At 47.0% G+C, this 19,892-nt stretch overlaps 1 protein-coding gene across 9 annotated transcripts in view; it reads right to left on the bottom strand.

Moving 5' to 3' along the window:
- Positions 1 to 489: 489 nt before the first annotated feature.
- Positions 490 to 19,892, bottom strand: part of DNMBP (dynamin binding protein) — a 107,061-nt gene continuing 87,658 nt past the window's right edge. For all 9 annotated transcript variants that reach the window (XM_019804914.2, XM_034663129.1, XM_034663131.1 and 6 more), the window contains 11 exons: positions 17,809 to 17,956; positions 17,196 to 17,213; positions 16,666 to 16,865; positions 14,799 to 14,929; positions 13,732 to 13,836; positions 10,046 to 10,174; positions 8,435 to 8,767; positions 7,815 to 7,994; positions 6,038 to 6,236; positions 3,426 to 3,973; positions 490 to 2,118 (listed from right to left, as the gene is read on the bottom strand). In XM_019804914.2, coding sequence (XP_019660473.2) covers positions 1,933 to 2,118; positions 3,426 to 3,973; positions 6,038 to 6,236; positions 7,815 to 7,994; positions 8,435 to 8,767; positions 10,046 to 10,174; positions 13,732 to 13,836; positions 14,799 to 14,929; positions 16,666 to 16,865; positions 17,196 to 17,213; positions 17,809 to 17,956 — 2,177 coding nt within the window. In that variant the 3' untranslated portion in view covers positions 490 to 1,932. The remainder of the gene's footprint in view (positions 2,119 to 3,425; positions 3,974 to 6,037; positions 6,237 to 7,814; positions 7,995 to 8,434; positions 8,768 to 10,045; positions 10,175 to 13,731; positions 13,837 to 14,798; positions 14,930 to 16,665; positions 16,866 to 17,195; positions 17,214 to 17,808; positions 17,957 to 19,892) is intronic.

The raw sequence follows: 19,892 nt of genomic DNA on the forward strand, positions 1-19,892 counted from the left end.
TATTCCATCATGTTTTCTCTCTCTTCACGGTATCAGGCAACTGCTTCACGGTCCCCCCCACACACAGCCCCCCCCCCGCAGCCAGGGCTCCTGCTACTTCTCCCCTCCCGCCCCCACCCTCGCCCAGCTGCTACCCCGTGCCTTACTTCATCCCAGGGCGTCAGTCTCCACCTCTGTGGTATCAGGAAAGCACTTACCTTGTAGGGATTCCAGTTTAGAGCCTTCAGTTCTTCTGTTCTGCTAGGATTTTATAGTGTAAAACAGCTTAAAAAAACAGGCAATCACCTGCAGTATGCACATCTTTTGACGGTACAGTAATTCTGTTGAAATTATGTTTGACAAAATGAATTTTTGACTTGAATTTCTTCAGTTAGCCTCTCCCATTTTCTGGAATCTCTCCATTGTTTTGAATTGTCAAAAAGGTACTCTCAGAAATCCAATACGGTTCAGGCTAAACACATGGACGGAAATCAAGAAAGCATACTCATGGCCCTTAGAAATGCCTTTATTTATAAAATAACTACTTAAATATAAACATCTCTAAATATAAACACTATTCACAAGACTCGCGTTGCTGCCTTCTGACCGAACCGCAGACACACAGGGCTAAGGGGTCCACAGGTGTCTCCCACTTCGTCAGGATTTTAAGGCCAAAGGTGCACTTGAAGGAGCAGGGGCTGTAAGGTGTTCTTAATTCCCTTTCTTAAGACAAACTTCATAGTTCTCTGTTCCCAAGTGGGCCTCATATCTGGGGCAGACCTTAAGAGCCCTGCCTAAAGAGCGTTTTCAGGGGGAGATTCTTTGTGTAAGGATTAGCAAAGATGTTCCTGAGGGCAGAGGGAGGTATGGTCAGGCACTTTAGAGTCCGCTTGGCTTAGACTACAGTCTCTGAAGCGTGGAGGTTAGTGGTGAACAGAGACTGCTTATTTCCAAGTCTTGGATAAGCTACCTCTGGGACGGTGTCCCCGCATCCCTACAGTGCACAAGCTTTATGCCTTCTGCCTCTGTGGACAGTCGTGTGCATGAAGGAGAAAGGCATCCAGTCTTCCACCAGGCCGAACTGGTTGCAGCTTACTGCAGGGCGAGTTCTTTCCATGGGGCGGCTGGAGCTCTGGTCTCGTTCCCCTGGCAAAAGCCGTCAGCTGTTGGGTTAAGGGTGAAGGGCCAGGAGAGATCACACACAGACTCGATAAAGCAGAGTGACTGTTGGAAAGGGGTAGATGGTTGTACACCTGAAAGGGGAGAGAACCATTCGTAGAAAGGTTGAAGGGAAATAAAACCCTAAATGCTTTTTAAAAAAAGAACACAAATGAATTTTGCCTAGCCAATCTGGAAATGCAGTATTTGAAAGATTACAGATGGTAGTATTTAGGGACTTTCAGAAATTCGGGGTGGGTGTGTATGGGTGAATGTGGGCTAAACACGGAAGCGCTGAAATACCAGATTTGGCACAATCTCAACAAACTCCCTGCCATGTGTAGAGGCACAGTCTACAAGGGCTCCCAGAGAATTCTCTTCATCCGAGTCAGTTTCTGGTCGATTGTTCGTGGAGCATGGGAACACCCCAAACTCAGTGTGGTACAACCCACGCCGACGTCTTCTCATGCTGGAGCACAGCTTCCAGCATACATCGGATACTGGTCTTTCCACTGGAAATTTCTCAATTCCAAAGGCTGACCTAAGACTTGCCTTTCTTCTCATGGTCACGGAATCATTCACAAGCCCCAGGGTCCATTTCAAATTCTAGAAAGTCTAGTGAGCATCAAAGTTGACAACCCAATGGCAGAAAACAAGACTCATCTCGTGTCCTGTGCTGTGCCGTGGTGAAACAATGCCTGTGATCCAGGAGCAGGTGCCCTCTCGTGGGGCAACCAGAACCCTTCAGCAGAAGGAAAGTGAAGGCAGCAAGGTTGAGCGGGAGGGAGAGCAGACTCAGGTATATTCAGTTTTGCGGATATAATTGGATGGAACATAGCCCTTCTTCCCATTAACTTCGGCTAACCACCACTCGGTATTTCCCGTAACATCTTTAAACTCCAGAATCTTGAGTCTCTGATTGGCTGACACACTCAGCTCATTTGGGTTCCGTGCCTTGAAGGTATAGACAGCAAAATAGACCTGTGAGAGGGAGAGAAAGTGAGCTGGGAAATGGGAAACTGCTTGCAGCAATACTGCCCAGCAGAACTTCGTGTAGTGATAGGAATGTTCCCTACCTGCCCTATCCGATATGGCAGCCTCTAGCCACATGTGGCTATCAAACACCTGAAGTATGGCCAGTAAGACTGAGGCACTTAATTTTAAATTTAATTCTAATTAAATTTAAATAGCTACATAGGGTTGGTGGCTATCATAATGAACAGGGCAGATTCCAAAGAAAACCAAAATTCATGTCCTTTTACTCTTTCAGAGTTGCCTTAAAAAGTAGAAGGAATCTTCAGCCAATATGGCAGATGGGTGGTGCTGGGTGATCGGGAGGGGAAGCCATGAGGCCCATGGGGGCACAAGAACGAAAACACACTCTTAGGACTTGGAGGAATCAATGAAGCTAGAAGTGAGCTTTTTAAACAAAATCAGAATCAAAAAAAGGGCCATCTTCTCCTTCCACATGTCTAGAAAAAGTGTCCACTGATGGGCCCAGAACTCGGATGTCTGTCCTGGGCAGCAGATGACAGAATCACCAGAGAAACAGGCAGGCCCTATCCTCATCTGTAGCTCTGAGGAATGTGGCATAGAAAGACTGAGCTGAGAAGCTCATGTGAAAACTGGTCTTTTGGAATCCAGAGCTTGGCAGAGGCAAATACCTCCACAACCCAGGACACGTCTGAGTCTCTCAAAGGCAACCCTGATGGAGATGGGCTCACAGACAGATGGTATAAGACACCCACGGAAACTCCCTGCTGCAAGAGGCGGCACAGGCAACAAGTGGGTGAACAGGGGTTCCTCAGCCGTGAATGTGAAAGTGACTTTAAAACAGGTAGGTTTAATATGTTCAAGATACAAAAGCTTTGCTCAAATTCATAATACAAAAACAGGCCATTATGAAAAGAATAGGAAAAACTGAAACAGAGTCAGAATGTTATTTCTAAATTCCAGGGAGAAAAATACAGCTCTTTGAATAAAAAACTAAATAGATGGGATAAATGGTGGACTTTATACAATGAGGAATTATGAGCTGGCAGAGTGGAAACGTTTTTCATGATAACGCCTTGTACGTGCCCAATGACATAGCAGAAGGGGCCCAGAAATAGCCCGGGAAGGGTCAGCCACAGAAGGTGCCCAGACGGTGTGGACGTGCTCACTCTTACAGCACGTTTCCAAGTGTGCTTTGTAAGACTCGTCTGTGAGCTCAGCCCAGCTCCCCACCCAGGCCCCGGGCCTGCCCCCGACTCCCGCCGCCGCTGCCACACGGTGACCAGGGCGCTTACCTGGTTGCCTTCTGCCTCCCGGCTTTCTGGCTCTTCACCTTTGTCTTCCGGAGACGGGGTTGTTCTCGTACACCCTTTCATGAGGTCTTTTCCCTGACCATTTCGCCCTGGTAGGGAGTAGCCGACTGTTTCTGCGTGCCTGGAGTTTCTGTAGCTCCCGAGGGCCGGCGCGGGCTGGTGAAGGGCTCTGGCTGCCTCCGGAAAGTCCCATGACCTGGCCTGGGGGCTGGAGTCTGGGTCTGAGGGGCATCTGGAAGGACTGCTCTCTGAACAACCCAAGTTGAAGGATGCGCTGAGAGTTTCTTGGTCCAGTTCCTTCAATGCAGTTGCATCTTGAGGCTGTTTCTGGCAAGACCCTGAGGTAAAGGACACAGCCATGCTGCCGGGATTGAAGGTCAAGGCGCTGCTGCTGTTCTGCCGTGGGAACCGGGGGGAGGAGCTGCCGTGCTCCGACTCGGTGGAGGAGTGGCTGCCAACAGAGACGTCGGAGTGGCTGCGGCGGGCGTTGTAGGGCTTCAGGAAGGAGCTGTACACAAAGCCTTTGGTGACTACGGGGAGGAAAAACCAACAGGAAGAGCTTTTAATGGAAGGGACGGCGGGCGGTCAACGGAGAAAAAAACTGTGGTTGAAAAGCTAGGCCAATAGGGAGAGACACAGAATAAGATGCCTAGGGACAAAACTGCTGAGACACTCAATCCCAGGAGACAAGGTGGGTGGGTGCAGACGCAGCTCCGTCTACCTGCCAGCTCGTTCTCACTACAGCCTCCTACAGCGAGTGACGGGAGCCCTGCGGAGACTCGAGAAGAAGTAATACAAATGGCCACTGTCTGAGGATGAGCATACGAGGAAATTTAACAGGACATCTACACCATGGAAACAAAGGCTAGGAGAGACTTAACTAAGGATGTGTTCAGACATACTGAGCCTGGAAAAAGCGATTTTAAAGACCATCCTCGCAGTGACCGGGCCCCTCAGATATGGCTGCCGGCCTTTTATCCGCCCGGAGCCCTTGAATCTCCGCTTCTGATCTGGGAACGTGGTGGACACACCGCGAGAACAGTCTAAGGTAGGAAGCGGTTTATCGGGGTTAGTATGTACATAGCACACGATCGCTTTAATAAATTGCCTAAGATGATGACAGAGGGGGGGCCCTCAGCTCAACCTTTTAAACCTAAAACACTGAAATCCTTGATCCACGGAAACATTTTTTTATAATATTAAGAAAGAAGTATCTGTCAAGGCAGGGACCCAGCACACGTAACCTCCATGCGAGCAAGGGCCATCTCCGTCTTCACCGTCCTTGTGTTTTCTGTACCTAAAAATATGCTGGCACACTTTTGTTACACCTGCTGAATGGGGGACGTCCCCTGGGCAGATGGCGAGGGGTAGAGGGTTAACAGCTGATCCTAAGACTGTGGGCTTCCTGTCGCCACTCACCAGGATGGCGTAGATGAAAGCCCCAAGGGTGGGACAGCTTCTTGGGCAGCCTGGATCTTTACTAGGAGTCCTTCTGTGAGCCCATCAGTGGCTTCCCCTGCCCATCACCCTCCAACCTTGCCTTCCTCTCCAACTGCCAATCTCCATTCTTTTGGGTAAGCAGGAAGGGATGCTGGGGTGGGGGTGCGGGAATCCACAAAATACTCTCAAACTGAGAATGTCACAATTTTCCATTCCGGTGGTGTGAACAGAGATGGTTATGTACAGGCTCACAGTCCTTCTTTAAAATGCTGAGGGCCAGATGGGTTTTGGAATTCAGACTTTGTGAATTTGGGAAAAGTAATCAAGTATGTATACGGTTTATGGCAATGATATCTCCAGCAGGGTCTGGGTCACCACCTCCTAATTAAACCCATTAATGTTTCTATAATGTGTGACTGCTCACATCAAAAAAGAGGAGTAACAATTATAAACAGCCTCACAACACTTTGCTCAGATTTTCCTACCAAATAAGTTCAGATCAGGGACGGTTTTGGCAAATGAGTTCTGGGGGTTGCCCTTTGTTTTTCAGAGCTTTTTGGATTTTTGGAATCGTGGAGAAATGACATGGATTATTATTTTTACTTTTCTTTAAATTCTGTACCCAACAAACCCCCAACCCCCGCCACCACCCCTGCTAGAAAAAACGCTGTAAGCTATTTTTAAAGCCATTCTCTAGTCATGAGGTAAAACTGGTATGGAACAAAAAACTCAAAAAGCAAACAAAAAATCCTTTCCTATAGTTTTTAAATTCAAACGCTCTCAAAACCCATTTACAGAGCTTGGAAGAGGGCAGCTTCCTTTGTGGCTCACTTAGAACAGGTTGAGGGGGCCTGAGCCCAGGGAAGCACTGCCTGCAGAGCTGTAAACCATGGCAAGATCCTGCAAGGTAAGAAACGGAGCCCTCTCTGGAATTTGTAAAAACAAAACCAAAACCAAAGACAGGGTTTGTTTTGATAATGACTTGGGCACTACACTCTCCCAAGATGGGCAAGAACTTGTAAGGTTATTTTTCCCCTTTAATCAAAGACTCTCATTTTTTTTTTTTTTTTTTGGCCTAGATAGGATTCGGGTACAGCCAGAAATAACTTCTTCCTCATTTAGAGTTGGAGTAATCTGAGGTCTAACTTTCCTACCTCCATTGTCAATCAGCCAGCGGTTCTGACTGCCCATGGGGTCCTTTTTTTTTATCACGCCCACCAGGTCACCTTCCAGAAGTGAGACATCTAAGTCTTGAGCGGCATTGAAGTTCCGTTCTGCTTGAAAGAGTTTTTCAGGGGGATACCTTGCCAGGAGGGAGGCCCGGAGTTCTTCCGACTGTAGCATGTAACTTGGCTGCAAGGCAACACAAGAGATACGATCGACAAGAGCCCTCCCCGGCCACCAGCCCAGCGCCCATATTTAATCCCAACTCACAGGCTGAGTCTCAGAAATGGGGGCAATGACAGCCAGCCACTCGCTACTCCCATGGGATGTTTTCATGCCTGAGTCAGTCCATGTGGCTGGGTAAAAATCATGATCTTAGTTCATGTTTTAGTGCCTTGGCAGCTATTAGGAAAATTTAACACACACTTAGTTTCATATCTGTTTATCTTGTGACAAAAAATGTGATTAAAGTGCCACGTGGGGCACCTGGTCAGCTCAGTAGGTAGAGAGTGCAACTCTTGATCTTGGGGTTGTGAGTTTCAGCCCCACACTGGGGGTAGAGATTACTTAAAAATAAAGTCTTTAAAAAAAAAAAAAGGGGGCCACGAAAAGAGTCAAAATATCTAAGCAATATTACAAGATCTTCTATTTTGCTATATGAATTTAAACAACCGAGACTTTCCTTGACTTCCCTATCTATAGAAAAAGATTACTATTCGTAAGGATTAGAAAAAATAAATGTAACAATAAATTTGATTCTCCCTTTTAAGGTAATATAAATTAATGCCTGTAAGATTATACGGAGCAAAATGTGGTAAACAGAGATCAATAATCTTTTTTATTATGGCCCCACATAATCTGGAGTATCTTATCCTACTTTTCAAAATATGGAAAAATTGAGTTCTAAAAGAATGTAACTCCAGGTAAGAAAGCAGCCAGCCATGAACAGTTTGGCCATGTATCAGATAATTACCTTTTCTTTCTTTTTCTTTTCCAAAGATTTTATTTTTATTTGTTTGACAGAGCGAGCAAACGAGAGCACACAAGCAGGGAGAGCAGCCGACAGAGGGAGAGGGAGAAGCAGACCTCCCGCTGAGCAGGGAGCCTGACACGGGCCGATCCCAGGATCTCGGGATCATGACCCAAGCTGAAGGGAGAAGCCCAATGGACTGAGCCACCCTGGTGCCCCAGATAATTACCTTTTCCAATACATGATCAAACGTGGGGAAGCCTGGCAGAATTAACATACCCTTAAATAAGTTTCCTTAATTAACTGGTCAAAGTGTTAATATTAATCCTTCGCAAACTCCATTCACTGTATAGACTAAGATCTGAGAACGCTTTCCAGAAGGTGTTTTGACGTGCATAGCGGGTGTGAAAAAGCTCCTGGCGGTCACCAGGTCACCAGCCTTATCAGCCGCGACGCTCGGGAATACTGAGAGAGGGAGCCCAGGACAGATGAGAGAACTCATGACCTTAAACCTGCCATGAACCTGCCGTGGGCAAAGCCGGGTCCATCGATAACCACGAGGACAGCTTACGTGTGCGGCGCTTACTACGTGCCGGGCCATCTCTAAGTGCCTTACGCATGTGCACTCATCTGAACGTCACAATACCTCGCCAATGGAAGTAGGATACCCGGGTTCTAGAGACGAGCAAGAGGCTGAGCGGCCTGCTCCGGGACGCGGGGCGAGTCACCTTCCAAGCCGGGCCTGAACCCCACAGCTCTCACTCTCAGCCAAGCCCCCTCTTCGGCCCCCCACTCACCAGGCCCAGGAGTGGCTTCCGGGCCAACTGGCGGTCCATGGTCCTCCTCTCAAACGGCTTCCTGGCCGCCGGAAGCGACTCTGGGAAGAAGGTGAAAACCTGGAGCTGCTGCAGGACCCTGCTGTGCTCCTCATGGAAGATGGCGATGAGGTTTCCCTCTCTGCCAGCGACTTTAAGCAACTGGAGCGTGTGGGCGGCGAGAGAGAGAGAGAGAGAGAGAGAGAGAGAGAGAGAGAAAGAGAGAGACACCGCGGATGAAAGATCCCAGGCCTGGCCCGCAGCCCCGGCTCAACCCCCCCTCACTGGACGCAGCTGCTGGCGGGCCACCCGGCCTGGGGGGCACACCTCCCTCGCCCCCACCGGCCGGCCCCCCGTAGGATGGCTCTCCCAGCTGCTCAGGGAGGAAAGGGCCTCTTGGAAGCCACAGGCCCCGGCAGGGGATGGAGAATTCCAAGTCGGACGGGCTTGACCTAATGACCTGCTTAATCTCTCTAGTTCGAAGGCGCTCTCAAGCCACCCAAGTGCACCTTCCCAGGAGGACACGGGGAGAGCCCCCGAGACTCCTCCAGGGGGGACGGGGCAGGACCCAGGCGGAGGGCCGGCGGCCGCGGCTCACGCACCGACAGCAACGGCTTGAGCTGCTCCAGCGCGCGGCGCACGAAGTCACAGTGGGCCTCGGCGTAGCCGTGCACACAGTTGGCGAACAGCCCCTGCGCGAACTGGTGGAACTTGGGCAGCTCGTCCAGCAGCTGCGCGTTCAGGGCCTCGTAGTTGTTCCGGGCCGACTGCAGCTCCTCCAGGGTCTTCTTGTCCTTTAGCTTCTCCGCCCGTTCCGTGCAGTTGTAGAAGTCCAGAAGCTTATCGAAGCGTTTCTGCACGAGCTTGTGGGGCCCAGTGAACATGCTCAGCAGCTGATTGAGGGGAGAGATGACCAGCCGCTCTGTCCTCTCCTTCTGTGGGGACGAGAGAATCACACGGCTCAGCTATTCCCTACCCCACATTTAGGGCTTCTAATTGAGAAATAACGGACATAACACCAGGTTCAGGAGCACGACATGAGGATCCGGTATTTGTATACACCGCAGAACGACCAGCACAGTAAGTCCAGCGAACACCCGTCACCACACGTTTGTCCTGCTCTGAAATGGCCTTCAGGCGGATCTGTGATACCCTGTACCACCTGCTTTGCTGCTACGCACCAGCTAAACCCGTGCGGATCGAACGGTGTTCTACTTACCCGACACCAGACGGACTCACGCGTTTTACAAAACGTCTCAATGTGTAACCTTCGTCAATCGTACGCACACGCCAAAGAGTCTGCGAGCTGTGCTGAGCCCGCCTCCGCCAGGGGTTGGTAGCAAGTGCGAAATGACACACGTTAATGTCATCCTTGCGTTACAACCTGGCTGGGACAGTCTGTCGCGTATCACCTCTTATGTGCAAGGTCTACACGGCTTGAATTTAACTGAAGATGTAGTGGTTACATAAATCTGAGGTAGAGAAGCTTTCGTACACCCATGATACCTCTTCTAATCATAACCACTTGTTAACACCTGTTTCTACTTTTCAAAAGATTTTTCTCTTTAATTTGTTCTAGAGGGGCAGACAGCGAGGGGCAGGATACTGCCCCATTAAGAACATAAACAGGGACTTAGTACGTTACTTTTACCTGTAAGTTCCCCAAGTGTGAATGAATGCTTTCTTCAGTCTCAAGCCACCCAGAAATTTCCAAGAAACCTTCAAACCCCACTCATCACTTTTTCCTCACCATCAAACAATCCCACATCTATATTTAGAATTGCCAGAGCAATTTGGCCTTTAGTACCGTCTTTATAAGGAAGCGCGTGCTGTCTCAAAGATCCATTGGTTAACTCTGAAACTATTCCTGAATACTCCTTTCTAAAGTCAGTGCTCCTGTAGTTGTTTTCTTTCTTCAGAGTTATCAACAGTGACACCAGATGAAATTTCCCAGTTTTCCTGTCTCTTCAAACTAGACTGATCACAGGCTATAAAAAAAATCTCTGAATACCAGAGGCCCAACCAGTCCTTTTAACCAATTAAAAGCCATTGTTCTGAATATAAAACCCTGATACGGATAGTGCTAGAAGATGACTGATATTCCTGATGTACACGGCACGTCTCTGGAATTACCTTTTGCACAAGCTGGATGTTCAAGAACCCCAGGAAGATGACCACCCTACGAAAAGAGGGTTGAAGGAAGAGTCACTTACGAAATTCGTGAAGAGCTGGTCACTGATGTAGCGATGCACCTTCTCGAACTGCTCCAAGTCTCTGTGTCCCTTCTCCATGCACACATCCCACATGCCCACGGCAGCCACCACTTTCACACACGCCGATTCCTGGAGCCAGTTAGAAACAAACGCAGTAAGACAGACAGAACTTTCTAGGCTTTACCATTCATCCTGGATAGCAGAAGGGGACAAAAAGCATCCGTAATTAAAAATTTTCTCTCTAGCGCAGTATTTCAGCTTTGAAATAAGCACACTCTCGTAAACTATGATTTACGAGGCACAGAGAAAAGCCCAAGACTCTTACTTATAGAAAAAAATGGTGAGGGTTTTTATCAGCTCTTCAGCATTTTTTTATGTTCCTAATTTGAGCCCAGATGATTCCTGCAGGATCACGATAATGAGCCATCACCTGTCCTCCTCAAGAGTCGGCTCAGGCTGTGACCTTCTCAAAGACAGCTGGCCACGACCCCATGCAGATTACAGCCCCACTGCCGCACTCAGGCGCACCTGACTGCTGTCCTTTGTCACTGCAGACGATATAACTTACTGATGTTTGCTCACGGTCTCGATTTCCTTCCCACAGTCCCCTAACGACATGTAAGCTCCAGGAGGGCAGGGATTTTTGTCTGTGGTGTTCGCTGACTCCATTATCATTTGCCGACTGAATGAATAAATAAGTGAATGCATAGTCAACTCTTCCTGATGGATCCTGATAGGTTTTAAATCCCAGGCTGTTTTCTCTGGCTACTTAACCAACGCTGGGTTCTCACCTTCTTTAGTTTAAGTTAGGGGAACGCCTGTTATTTCGATATCAACCCAAATAAAATCTAAATGTGCCAAAAACTCCCATTCATATTATTTCAAGGGCAAATGAAGTCCCTAAGCAAAAAACATCAGTGCCTCATACATTGGTTTGATTTTACAACATTTTATGACACTGGCAGACCTCTTGTCTTTATAGCCTATGCCTCTATGTGTAGACGTCATGTTTCATCAGAAGGATAAATTGTGTAATCTTCCTAATTCCTCCTGAGTGGGAGAATGAATGTGAAACATAATGTCCTCTTATATTCTTCTAAAAAAATGTTGTGAAGTCTCAAACTAGTAGTCCCCACGCCAATGTAGATACCCCAGTACAGCCAATGTCCCTCAGCTTATGTTCCTGCCAGCTCGCTCGCTCTCAGTGGATCCAGCTAATTTTATTTGGCAGGGCTTTTCATTTTAGCTCAGTGATGACACTGTTCAACATTTCCTCCCTTCATTTCTGGTTAGCAGCCGGAACCAAACTGACCTTGCCATCAAATGGCTGTCCACGTTACATTATGTCCCACCCACTGCTATGGAGATAGGCCTTTTAAGAGCTGGGGACTCAGAGATATGCTTGCTACACATTTAGAAAACATGGGGAGAAAACACCTAATAGGAGGGTATCGGAAGTAGAAGAATTGTAAGGGAAAAGTCCTAGAGCAGGGAAGGCACTTGGGAGTTGTATCAACATTGTTTTTGCCAAATCTCTTACTTTTAGCTACTGTGCTCCTAAAAAGTTTTATAAACCCTAATTTTTACCTAATCACATACTTAAAATGTGAAGGGAAAGAGTTTGCTATTTAGAAGAAATGCAGGGGGCATTTCAAATCACGGGGATTATTTAATAAATGATGACAACTGGAAAAGCAGGTGAAAAAAAAAATCACACTGGATCCCTACCTCAACCTTATACACTAAATTCCAGCTAAATCATTGACTTCAACTTTAAAAAAATGAAATAATATAAATACTAAAACCTGGGAGATACTTATTATCTTGGAAAAAGAAAGACCTTTCCAAGTAGGATATAGATCTACGAAGCCATAAAAGGAAAGCTCAGACCATGTAAACCTAAAAATTTTCTACACGGAGAAAATATTTAGGCAAACTCCAAAGTCAACAAACTGAGGGAGAAATAGTTGTAAACCATTATCATACACACACAGCTATTCTATTTTCTCCAACTATAGAGACGTACTACAAATCAATAAGAGAAAGATCATCAAATCAATAAATAGCCTCAAAATACAGACAAATCAACAGAAAAAGGAATTAATGACTTAAAGATAGGAAAATATCTTCAACTTCATTCATAAGGAATGCAAATTTAAACTATATGGAAATAGCATTTTTAACCTATCTTGCAAAAAGAAGACATCTGGATTTTGGTGACACTGTGTGTTAGTAAGGGATGGGGAAATCGTTTCATCACTACTGATAGTCTTCCCTGGAACAATGTCTATGAAATTTGATAACAGCAAAATACACAGGCTGCATGATTTGGCTCAGCAAATCCAGTACTCTGGTCTTCAGATACCCTCATAGATCAGAAAATGATGTAGCTACCAGGATATTCCTTGTGCCAATATATCTAATCATTTGCCAACTACAAATAAATGACCATCAAAAGGGGACAAGTTAAATATGTTAGGACACATCCATATAATTAAATACTGAGCAGTTGTTAAGAAAGCCGTTCTGTGTGCATAGGCATAGAATGACTTTCAAAATACTATTATGTGCAAAACCCAAGATACTCAACAATATCTCTCTCTCTCTCACATGCGCGCGCACAGTTATCTCTGATGAGAAAAGAATCTGATTAATGCAGACTGTGTTCCTAGAAGGTGCCTAGGAGATGGGCTGGAGGAAGAATTATTTTCACTTTTTACTTATCCCCTTGGTACCTTTTGAATTTGGACCGTTTTCCTTAAATTCTTTTTTTTTTTTCTTAAGAAAGCAGAGGATCTCTTTTTAAGAAAACAGTTTCACAGGAAGAGATTTTCATGTGTGAGGGACAGGGGGACATGACAGGCTCACATAAACACCATTCTGTGAAGCCCACAGGGGAAGGAGAGACCCGAACAGAAAGGAGTCTAGTCCCGTCTCTGACCGTGACGCAAACACGGCCTGACCTCCTCTGCCCCTCAAGCTCCCCAGACCTATTCACACTTCTAACGACTTTAGAGGCCTTGTGTACAGCAACTAAGTTAGACGGAAATTAACATTATTATGAGAAAGCGTGCCTCCAATCGGAACCATTCTCGTATTATTCGATCTTCAAAATGATCTTGACATAATGAACTGTGACAAGTGCTTCACAAATAACTGGACAGAGGAGATGGTAAGAAATAGGTGGTGGGGGCGCCTGGGTGGCTCAGTTGTTAGGCGTCTGCCTTCGGCTCAGGGCGTGATCCCAGGGTCCTGGTATCAAGCCCCGCATCGGGCTCCTCCGCTGGGAGCCTGCTTCTTCCTCTCCCACTCCCCCCGCTTGTGTTCCCTCTCTCGCTGGCTGTCTCTCTCTGTCAAATAAATAAATAAAATCTTTAAAAGAAAAAAAAGAAAAAGGTGGTGGGAAGGTCAGTGACCGCAAGAGGGAGAGAGGAGCGGGGCGGCTCTAGAATTCATTCAGTGTGCTCATCTTCCGATCTCTGTCACCTCTTAAATAACCTACCAGACCTCCAGGAACAAGTATGTCAGGGCACAGTAGTCATCTGAGTCCACGCATCCCACAATATGCTGACGAGCAGGAAAACGGATGGAACTGCACCCTATCTGATTCTAAGCAGAGCGCGGAGCAGGAAAACGGATGGAATTGCCCCCTATGTGATTCTAAGCAGAGCGCGGCCTTCACTCACCCGGATATGCTGGAGGTAGAGAGACAGGTCTCGGATAAAAGATTTGATCAATCTTTCTTGCATTCGGAAGTTCTTTTCTGTTTCTTCAAATGCTTCATCTTTGATCTGTTCAAAATAAGTGCTGTTAGCAGATCTGGATTCTCCCTCAATCTATCCTATTGGCAAAAGTATCTTTCTTAAAAATATCTTTTGTCTAAATTTTAAGCCTTTGATGTTTCCCTGAATCATACTGAATTGAATTGAAATACCTCTATGTGACCTTGAAAGATCAAAATACACACGGGCCCTCCTGCCTTCACACCTTACTCTCCCTGTTCCTGATGGGAAGATGTGCTTTGCTGTGGTCAGGGTGCTCTCTTCCTGTCCCCGGTGACACATTTGTTCACCCTGGTGCCGTGGCTCGAGCTGTCCCCTTGCCTGCTATGCCCTCCCCTGTCCCTATGCCAAACTGCCTCCTTTCTTTGACGCTTAGATTAAATCTATTGTCAAATGAAGCTCAGCGTCCCGCAACTCCTGTCTTCCCAAGCACTGGCGCATGCGGAGAACAAACGCCACCCCTTGGCAGCGGACTGTCTTCTAGCTGCTACTTCCCACAAACTGCGTGCCACATGTAGGCTCTAGCGTGAAGCCTGGTGACTCTGACCCGCTCTCAGCAATGCGGATCAGTGTTTCCAAATTACTCAATTTCTCAGACTTGACTTTTTAAAATTTGTGACATGCTGTGTTGAGCTACGGTGATCTCTTAAATCCCTTCTAGCTTCATGTCTACAGTACGGTCTCCCCAAATACATCACAAGCTCCTCGTGGGTGTCTAGAACCACAGTAACCACTATACAGTGACCGATTTGGCCTCCAGATCCGCCTTTGCGCGCAGGGTAAGCGGCTCCGCGCAGCACGGCTGGGGGGCCAGGGGGGTGGATTCGCACACGCAGCAGCTGCAGCGTCCTGCACCCACCAGCCGGCAAACACCGCAAGATGTACTAAGAGGGGAATCATGCCAGTCGCTACCACGCAGGCTGCCCTGTGGAACCCCAAAACGTTGCCGGAGCTGTGGGTGCGAACCTCACCTGCGGAGCAAAGCCAGTGAGGTGTTTCAGGTGACTGCTCACGCGGTTGGATTTCTTGATGATGGAGTGGATGTTCAGTTTGGAAATTTTCTCCATGAGGCTATCTTCATCACCCTTCCGGTACTTGAGGACTAGGGAGTGAGTCAAGAAAGCCCTTCTCTGAGCATGGACAGACTACCAAACGAGCCACAAGATGAGATCAACAACCCAAACTAGGGACAAACATGCATGCAAGTCACCACCATGGACAGACAGAATACGTGACGAAGCAGATGGCACAGACTCTGGAGGGGGTCGGGAGGAAAGGGACCAGAGGGGTCAGGAGAAGGGTCTAAGATTTGGAGTCTGGGAAACCTGAGCTCAATGCCTGGGTCCGTCATTTCATCAAGGTGTGGCCTTCCAGAAGTCACTTAACTCCTCTGAGCCTCATTTTGTTTTCCAATAAAATGTAGAAAGGAACACAGCTTGCTTTATAAGACCCTCTTAAATGGTCTCGTGTACAAACGAGATATTTATATCTAATTGTCTCACATAGTAAAATGCTACACAGGAGTTGTGATCAACTATTGTGTCATACCTTAGGCACAATCTCTAGAAAAGTCTGGAGACATCAGAAGGGTCACAAGGAGAAGACTGGGTGGTGCTACAAAGGCACACTTGATTGTTGTAGGAGATGAAGACATTACATTAGGAAATACGAACCTCTACCTCTAGGAAACAAGCTGAGGGTTGCTGGAGGGAAGGGGAGGGGGTAACTGGGTGATGGGCATTAAGGGGGGCACGTGATGGAACGAGAACTGTGCATTCTATAAGACTGAGGAATCACTGAACTGTACCTCTGAAACCAATAAGACACTATATGTTAATTAACTGAATTTAAATTTTTAAAAAAAGGGGGGTTCCTACTTGGCTCAGTCAGTTAGGCATCTGCCTCCAGCTCAGGTCATGATCCCAGGGTCCCAGGATCGAGCCCCACATCAGGCTTCCGCTCAGTGGGAAGTCTGCTTCTCCCTCTGACCCTCCTCACCTTACGCTCTCACTCTCACTCTCAAATAAATAAATAAAATATTTAAGAAAAATGAGAAAAATAAATCTAAAAGAGGAAAAAAAAAAAGGCGATAGGAACCAAGACAAAGGGCTAGATGGCCTGAGGGCTTTAAGGGCCCAATCAACACAGTACGCCAATGCGGGCGATGTGGTGGGTGGAAGCCAGAGAAAGAGGTCATACTATTATATAGTCTCCGGTGATATGACTAACAAATCAACTTAGCATGGTCACCATGCTATTACTCATCGAGGGTTCAAATTAGAGCCTCCCAAGAGGTTTGATGAAAGAGAAAAGAAATGATTCAGTTCCTTCCACATTGTAAAGAAAGCGCTGGGTGGTTTGCTACTGACTACACAGCGCTGGGGGCAGAGCTCAGACCAGAGAGGAGTCACAAGACCCAGAGACTGGGGAAAGGGGGGTTTTCTGAAAGAAGAGGTGAAGTTCTACCTTAAGTGGAAGTAGTAAAACATCCAACACGACATGCAGGAAAACACGTCTAAGCACAGTTGGAAAGGCGTGCCTCCCAGGAGCAGAGAAAGCCATCACCAGCACCCAGGAGCCACTCCGCGTGCCCTTGGGAAAGACTCATTGCTACAAGCGTGACCACAGGGGCCTTACTTCCATAGTCCACGGCTGTACTTTCATTATGTTATTGCCTGCTTTTTCATACCCCGTTACCCCCCATTCTGCCACCGTTTCTGCAGCAGAGCCCTCCTACCCACCCTCTGCCCTGCCCATCTCTCGTGAAGGAGTAATTCCTCTGAGGAGGAGAGCATTCTCAAGGGCATACCTCCTTTTCTGCAAGTATGCTGTTCTTACCCAGGTCCTTTCGACGTTTATATTCATTAATGTTCACGTTGATCTCCTTGACTGCAAGGACTGCGTTGGTTAAGGGCGCTTTATCGGGGTGGGATTCTGGCGTGGAATTCAGCAACTCCATGAGCAGCAGTGGGTAGCGCATTACCCTCTGGACCGGTTTGATGAGGAAGGAGCCCAGGTTAATGTAATTCGTGCATCCCCTCATAGAGAAGGAAAAAGAGACCTTTAATCAAATGTCCATGATACAGGGCCTATTGGTAATGTACGTGATTCTTAAATATAGCTCTGTTCTCTCACCCTCCTTTCCAATTTCTTTCATTCAGCAAATATTTTCTGGGCACCTAATAGATACCAGGTACCGTTGTAGGTGCTAGGGGGTTAGTGGAAGGAGACAGGCAACAAACACTGTAGGAAGTATCATTTGGCGGTAAGCGCTATGGAGAAAAATACAGCAAAGGAGGTCTACTTCTAGGTTTCTGTCTATAAGAAAATAAAGAAATGAGCTTGTGCATCACGGGCGAGGGACTTACCATTCCGTGTACAGGCTCCTACGGGGCCGCGAGCATGAAAAGAAAACAGACAGCTGCTTAGAGGTAATGCTCAATGCCGATTTTCACATTCTTCACAGAATATATTAGTTCAACTAACGCCTATCAGTTGGGCAGACAAAAAAAAAATCACATGGGATAAAGGGAAATTAAGAATATCTACGGAGGCATATCTAAGATAAAGAGTTATTTAAGCCCCTAACTTCATTTTAATCTACTCAGACATATATTGTATCCTTATAACCTGCCTAAGTCCAGGAGAATCTCACCTGAAGGTCAAGAATAAGTGAATTGGGTCTTTTTACCTATGCTCTTGTTGGTTTGGACCCAACTATCTCCCTGGCTGCTTCCTACCTGAAATGCTAACTTAATATTTTGTATCTACAGATACAAAGTGGGAAGCCACTGAAGATTTTCAAGGGAAAAGGCAATATGATGAGAGAAGAGCAAGTTACATAACAGGACCTATAACAACATATCATTTATGATTAAAAAAAGTTGATGTCATAAGAAGTCTAGACCTATGCACGGACTGACTTCTCAAAGGCAGAACTAAAGAATTATGATGGAAGCCCAGTGGGGTCAAAACTCCTACTTGAGATCTGCCAAGGAGTCCTGAAGATGCTTCTGGATCTTCTCATCCTTCTCGTAGATTTCTAGCAGTGAAATGGCCTCATCGTGATTCTGGCAGTAAACCTTGTACATTCCCTCAATCTCGTCCCGGTGATCGAGAAACACAGGCCCTTTGAACATATGTAAACATACAGTGTTTTTTAGTCACTTTCTTCTCCATTGCCTCAATGTCGAGTGGATAACCAACTTTTATCAGTTAAATCCTAGCACAAGAAATAATGAGACTAAACACCCAATTTATAATTTCCATGACATAGCTCAAAATTATATTTATTTAAAGAAAAATTTAAGAGAACCATGTCATCACATATTTATTTTTCAGCGCACATACGTGTGCGCTCGCGCACACACGCAGCTGGTCCCGGAAACCGCCTCCAGTCCCTTTCCAGGCAAGCAGAGGCGTTTACAAGGGCTCCCCGCAGGAGGTCAGAACGGCGAGGCCCTCACTCTCTAAGCCCCAGGGAAACCACAGCAGCAGCAGTTTCTAACTTTTTCTTTGTGCATGAATTAAATACACCAGACTATAAATGAAGTTTATTATATTAAAATACCTATAATATAAAAAAAAAACCCAAATCTGTGATAGAGTAACACGTGTACATCTTCATTAAACAGCAAAACACAGGGGCGCCTGGATGGCTCAGTCATTAAGCGTCTGCCTTTGGCTCAGGGCATGATCCCTGTGTTCTGGGATCGAGCCCCTCATTAGGCTCCTCTGCTGGGAGCCTGCTTCTTCCTCTCCCACTCCCCCTGCCTGTGTTCCCTCTCTCCCTGGCTATCTCTCTCTCTGTCAAATAAATAAATAAAATCTTTAAAAAAAAAAAAACAAACCAGCAAAATGTAGCTGTAAATCTAACAGGCACCATAGCGCCTCTCCCTCTGCGGACTCCTTGTCCTTCCTGCTTCAGCTCGCCCCCGGCTCCTCTCCTAAAACACGACCCCGCTCGGTGCTGCCCCGCGGACCCTTCCGACCAGCTGCGTGGGCAGCAAACTCCGCCACGGAACCCAACTGCTCTCCCCACAATGTCCCCTCCGTTCTCAGGTGCCGCCCTATGGAACGCTCTGCTTTCGCGTAGCTCAGTTTTCATTTCTATTAAATCTACATCTTTAGTACTGCTCCTTTCTGTGAGAGAAACTTGACTTTTTTCATAAACATCGCACTCATGCTGCCCCCTCCGGGGCGGCCTCACGTCTGTCTGTCCCCACAGCTCAGCAGCACGGCAGTGCACAGGCTGGCTGCCTTCCTGACCTTCAGGACACTTCGGGAGCCCTGACCACCCATGGCTCTTTATCCACTATCCACCTGCCTTCTCCTCTCACGTTATTCCTTCCCACCCTTCCCCTAGACAGTCCCAGAACCGTCGCGATCACACGGCTGCGGCACGACCTCCACTCGCTCTAACCTCCCCCCTCAGGACCACTCTAAATCAATCACCAACTAGCAAAGCTACACCTTAATTTCCGGGGTCCTTCAAACTGTGGGTCACAACCCATAAATGGGTCATGAATCTACTCTGTGGGTCACATTCAGTACTTCAGGGAAATAAAATGGCATAGAAGAGAAAATCTCAGGAAACACTGGACACAGTCAAAGCACGCGCGTGCGTACACACACACGCACACACAAATCCTGGGTCACGATGTAAAATAGATTCCTTTCTGTGAGACAGGTGTAAAATAACCTAAAATAACCTAAAAGCCCGTCCCTTCCACATTACTACATACCCAGAGTCTCCTGATGCTTCTTTCTCATCTCCTTACTCAGCCAAGCCCTGAGCACGTCCCGCTCTTTCCTTCCTCACTAGATCCTGTGCTGCCTGCAGGAGAATCCCTCCCCGGTCAGACTACTAATGCAAATTCTGCGCTGCTTTCGCCAGCACCTGCATTACCTTGATTTTTTGCAAGTTACCCCCTCTCTGTCTACTTTCACCATTTCTATTCCCGGGTCATAAAATGGCTTGGAAGGTACAAAGCTGAGAGCTTGGGGGCGGGGGGCTAATGTAGAACAGTTTGAATAATTCCCTGCCACTTGTGTGATTTTACAAA

Source organism: Ailuropoda melanoleuca, chromosome 6 (assembly GCF_002007445.2).
Source record: "Ailuropoda melanoleuca isolate Jingjing chromosome 6, ASM200744v2, whole genome shotgun sequence".
NCBI classification, from domain to species: Eukaryota; Metazoa; Chordata; class Mammalia; order Carnivora; family Ursidae; genus Ailuropoda; species Ailuropoda melanoleuca.